The sequence below is a fragment of the Echinops telfairi genome, unplaced genomic scaffold (genome assembly GCF_000313985.2).
Source record: "Echinops telfairi isolate 266 unplaced genomic scaffold, ASM31398v2 ScPeMD7_30;HRSCAF=105, whole genome shotgun sequence".
NCBI classification, from domain to species: Eukaryota; Metazoa; Chordata; class Mammalia; order Afrosoricida; family Tenrecidae; genus Echinops; species Echinops telfairi.
Window position 1 is genome coordinate 4,338,156 of NW_022103927.1, and position 1,709 is coordinate 4,339,864.

At 63.9% G+C, this 1,709-nt stretch overlaps 1 protein-coding gene across 1 annotated transcript in view; it reads left to right on the plus strand.

Annotated features, from left to right (window-relative positions):
• CACNA1A (calcium voltage-gated channel subunit alpha1 A) overlaps positions 1–1,709 on the plus strand; it is a gene marked incomplete at its 3' end in the record, with an annotated part of 251,525 nt that overhangs the window by 245,097 nt on the left and 4,719 nt on the right. The window contains exons 45-47 of the mRNA XM_045289704.1: positions 538–645; positions 731–831; positions 1,597–1,706. Coding sequence (XP_045145639.1) covers positions 538–645; positions 731–831; positions 1,597–1,706 — 319 coding nt within the window. The remainder of the gene's footprint in view (positions 1–537; positions 646–730; positions 832–1,596; positions 1,707–1,709) is intronic.

The window sequence follows — 1,709 nt, forward strand, 5'->3', positions numbered from 1 at the left end:
GGCCGTAGTTTGAGGCCCCCTGGGTTTGAGAGTATCACCAGCGGCCACACTGGAGGCCTTTGCCCGGGCCCCACAGGACATGTCACTGATCACACTGGCCCTGGCCCCAGCCCCCACAAGGGGCCAGCAAGGCCCACCCTCCTGCTACAAATGGCAGAGGGGCCAGAACCCTGGCCACTGCCTGAGCAAGCCCTGGCTAGGAGAGCCCTACGGAGCCAAATCCCACCAAGGATGTGGGTGGGAACAGGTAGACAGGGAGCCAAGGGACCTGCGGGTGTCCCAGCCTCCCTGGGTGGCCCTGTAGACCCGTGGCACACACATGACCCAGTGTGGCAGGGACTGTGGCCCCTCGTTGCACAGAGTGGAGACTGAGGCACAGCAAGGGGAGGGGTGACCAGTGCAAGCCCCACTGTGGTTCGTGACTCCTCCTGATGCCAGGCCCTCCTCCAGGCAGCCTGGGCCACTGGGGACCCCATGGGGACCAGGACAGCGTTGTCCTGCACTCCCGAGCTCAGAGCCACTGTGTCCACGTTGCAGGCGGAGCTGACAAGCAGCAGATGGACGCCGAACTGCGCAAGGAGATGATGGCCATTTGGCCCAACCTGTCCCAGAAGACGCTAGACCTGCTGGTCACGCCTCACAAGTGTAAGAGCCTTGCCCCAGGGCTCTGGCCTGGGCTGGGGGGTGCGGATAAGGAGCGCCCTCCCCACGATAAGCCCTCCCTCCCCAGCCACGGACTTGACAGTGGGGAAGATTTACGCTGCTATGATGATAATGGAGTACTACCGGCAGAGCAAGGCCAAGAAGCTGCAGGCCATGCGTGAGGAGCAGGTATGCCGCCCAGGGCTTCAGGGCCCTGGTCAACCCACAGACACCAATCAGGACAGGGGTGGGGGGGCCAATGCCCGGACAGATCCCTGCAAGGTGGAGTGGGGCACAGAGGCCCTCCTGAGTCCGGCTCTCGTGGATCAGGTGACACGGTGCTGGAGGGCGGGGGGCCTCTTTGAGACAAATGGGAAAGGGTACTCAGGGGACAGGGAACAGGGGTCTCCCTGAGGAGGTGACCTGTGAGCCAAGCTGAAGGAAGTCTGGCCAGAGAAAGGGCCCTCCTGGCACAGAGAGCACCAGTGCCACAACCCTGAGGCTCAGCCGTGCCTGGTGAGTTTGGGGAGCAGCGAGGAGGCCAGTGGGCGGAGACGAGGGCAGGAAATGACCAGGTCGGCCATGCAGCAGCCGTGGGCCCCAGGGAGGATGTGGGGTTTTCCCTGTGTCCGTGGGAGCCCTAGAGGCCTGAGTGGACCAAGGACTACTCGCCCTAACGGCGCATGTTGGTGGCACCCTCTGGTGGCCACAGAGGGAACTGACAGGATGGGGGCCGAGCCTGGGCACTTTTGGAAGGAGCGTGGGCCCTGCTGGAGCAGGGTGCGTGTGTTGGAGGTGTCAGTAGACTTCTCGGGTTTCAGCCCTGGTGCGGGGTAGGGGGCACCCTCCAAGGTCGTCTCCCCATGAGTTCTTGCCGTTCTACCCAGAGACTTGGCTCTACCCCTTCCCCACGGTCTCCCACATACACACAAACACTGCCCTCTGCATTCCCAGAACCGGACACCCCTCATGTTCCAGCGCATGGAGCCCCCCTCTCCGACGCAGGAGGGTGGGCCTGGCCAGAACGCCCTCCCCCCCACCCAGCTGGACCCAGGAGGAGGCCTGTG